A 2,500-nucleotide genomic window follows, 5' to 3' on the forward strand; every position below is an offset into this window, starting at 1 on the left:
CGGACCGAGGTTGGCCTGCATGCGGACGTCTCGGAAGACTTCCGCTCGTCTAAAAATAACTTTCGTGGACATGACATATCCCAAGGGCTGGACCGGGAGCCTCCTTCTCTGTCCCCTCATTTTCTCTTGGTTTTGACCAATCTCGTTTCCAGAGTCGTCGTTCCCTTGACCAGCGGTCGTGTAGACCCTGGGTATGAGATTGAGTTTTGACGTGTGTAGGTTACGCGCGCGCGCAACTAAAAACCCTTCAAAGCGGTTTTCAAAGCGTCCAAAGGAATCCAAAGGGTTTTCAGCTGAGCACGCACGCGTAAGCTACACACGCAATTCTGAAAGCTGCCCGCGTCAGCTCATGATTCAAAATGGGTCACCAGAAATAAACAAATACCGCTAATTTCAATCACCTTTCTTCTAATTCCCATATATATGGAATATAAATAGACATCTCCTATTCACGAAAACTACGAAAATTCTAAACAAACAGGTTAATGGTCACTTAATTCCGTTTGTGTTGGCCTGTAGCTCCACTCGCGCGCGGAATTGAATTAGCGGGTGACACATGAGTAAATGCTGATCTTGTAACCCCCACATCTTTCCTGATTTTGCAACTTTACTCGTTTATATCTCTGCTTCCGGACGGTGAATATTTTCATTTTTTGCATGTTAGTTTAGATTAATTTAAAATGCTTGTCTTTTAGATTTTAAAAAAATCTGTAGGTGAAAACAAAAATGAAAGACATATTTCAAAAAAACTGATTTTTCTGAAAAACTTGCCTACAGATTTGGTTGAATTTTAAATTTTTTAGAGATTATTTCTAATAGTATCTGGTAACGCTGAATGGGAAGATTTCACCGTCCCATTTTTTTCAAAAAAGACAATATATCTTGATTTTAAGACTCAAAGAACTGCCTTATATCGTTGCCATGGTAACGTTATTTTGGAGGAAAACGCGTTGTGAGAAATCTATGATGGGTATAATCTCTTGTGGGTACTTAATATCCTGGCCAAATTTCGTCTTGATATAATTACCCTAACTATATCTAAGAGCAGAATACGTTTATTTGTTTGAAAAAAGGAGAAACTAATTCGAGCCTCCTTAAGAGTGACGGATTGTTGTGCTTCAAGAAAAAAAACCCCAAGGCTACATCACCGGCTGCAGATTATTAAAAACTTGTCGATTCTTGTTTGTTTAATTTCAAGTGGTTCACTTCCCTAATGGTTGACTTTGTTCAAACTGCAAAACTTCCAAGCTAGATTATTGATAATTAACTTACCTAGGAGTATCCAAGAATGTCTAAAGTTCGACAATGGTGAATAGCTTCTATTAGCCTGAAAGTGGGCAACGATTTCTTAAACGAAAACGTGGCTTCAAAGGGACATACATTTTCTCCAATCTACTTGCTACTTTCTTCCGACTTAGCTGCAACTTGTCACTTTTTTGCGACTTAGGGTTAGGGCTAACCCAGCTAAGTAGCAAGAAAGTAGCAGCTAAGAAGCAAGTAAGTCGCAAGTAAAAAAGAAAGGGTCGAAAAAATGTGTCGCTTTGAAGCCACCGTAAGTGCCGATTTACACGGTACGATTTTTGTCGCTTGCGACAAGCACACTACAGGCCTACGAAATGAATTACGATTGTCACAGCGTTTTAAAACATGTTTTAAAATGCTACGACATTTTTTCTGACGTACACAACAATTGTAAATCATGTCGTGGGCCTGTCGTAAGCCGTTGTCGCATGCGACAAAGTCGTACCGTGTAAATCGGCCCTTAGGACAGGCCCACGACACAATCGTAAGTCATGTCGTAGGCCTGTCGTGAGCTTGCCGCATGCGACAAAAATCGTACCGTGTAAATCGGCCTAAGAGAAAGCCTGTGTGTGCCGTTGTTTACTTGTTCATTTCCTTTCAGACCAATGTCGTGAATTACTATTTCATCCCGATAAAGCATTTAGTGGACAACGTCTGATAAATCACCTTATACGAGTCACTGATGTCAAAAGCGAAGCCTTTTGCCAGATGCTCTGCTACTTAGAGCCGGATTGTGTCAGTTATAATTTCCAAATGGAGTCCGGTGAACCTGAAAGCCACCAATGTGAATTGAACAATTCAACTTATGAAGACCACAGGAATGACCTGAAATTGAACCCAGCGTACGAATACCACGGGGCTGAGGTGAAAACTACTTATTTCTTTTGTTCTTTCTCCAATTTTTTGCACGCAGCTGCAAAAATTGTAATTTTGAGCAAAAATCGTAAAAGGTGAAAAGAAGAACTGCTGAGACAAGTCCCCAATTAGTACTCGCGATTTTAATAACTAATACTTCTTTCCAAACAAACCATGATTAGAAGACCTTAGAAGAGTTTCTTTAACGGATTTCAGGGACCTGCATTTTACTGAAATCTGCGGATTGTCTTTGATAGGCGAGATGTAGCCATTATCTCTTTTCAAATGTTTACTAAAAGCGCCCTTAGGCAAAGTTATAGATATAATTTAATGGTTTGTGTTC

General features: G+C 40.0%; 1 protein-coding gene across 1 annotated transcript in view; it reads left to right on the forward strand.

Annotated features, from left to right (window-relative positions):
• LOC138021783 (C-reactive protein-like) overlaps nucleotides 1-2,500 on the forward strand; it is a 17,515-nt gene that overhangs the window by 1,248 nt on the left and 13,767 nt on the right. The window contains exon 2 of the mRNA XM_068868783.1: nucleotides 1,904-2,166. Within this exon, the coding sequence (XP_068724884.1) occupies nucleotides 1,904-2,166 (263 nt within the window). The remainder of the gene's footprint in view (nucleotides 1-1,903; nucleotides 2,167-2,500) is intronic.

Source organism: Montipora capricornis, chromosome 10 (assembly GCF_036669925.1).
Source record: "Montipora capricornis isolate CH-2021 chromosome 10, ASM3666992v2, whole genome shotgun sequence".
NCBI lineage: Eukaryota > Metazoa > Cnidaria > Anthozoa > Scleractinia > Acroporidae > Montipora > Montipora capricornis.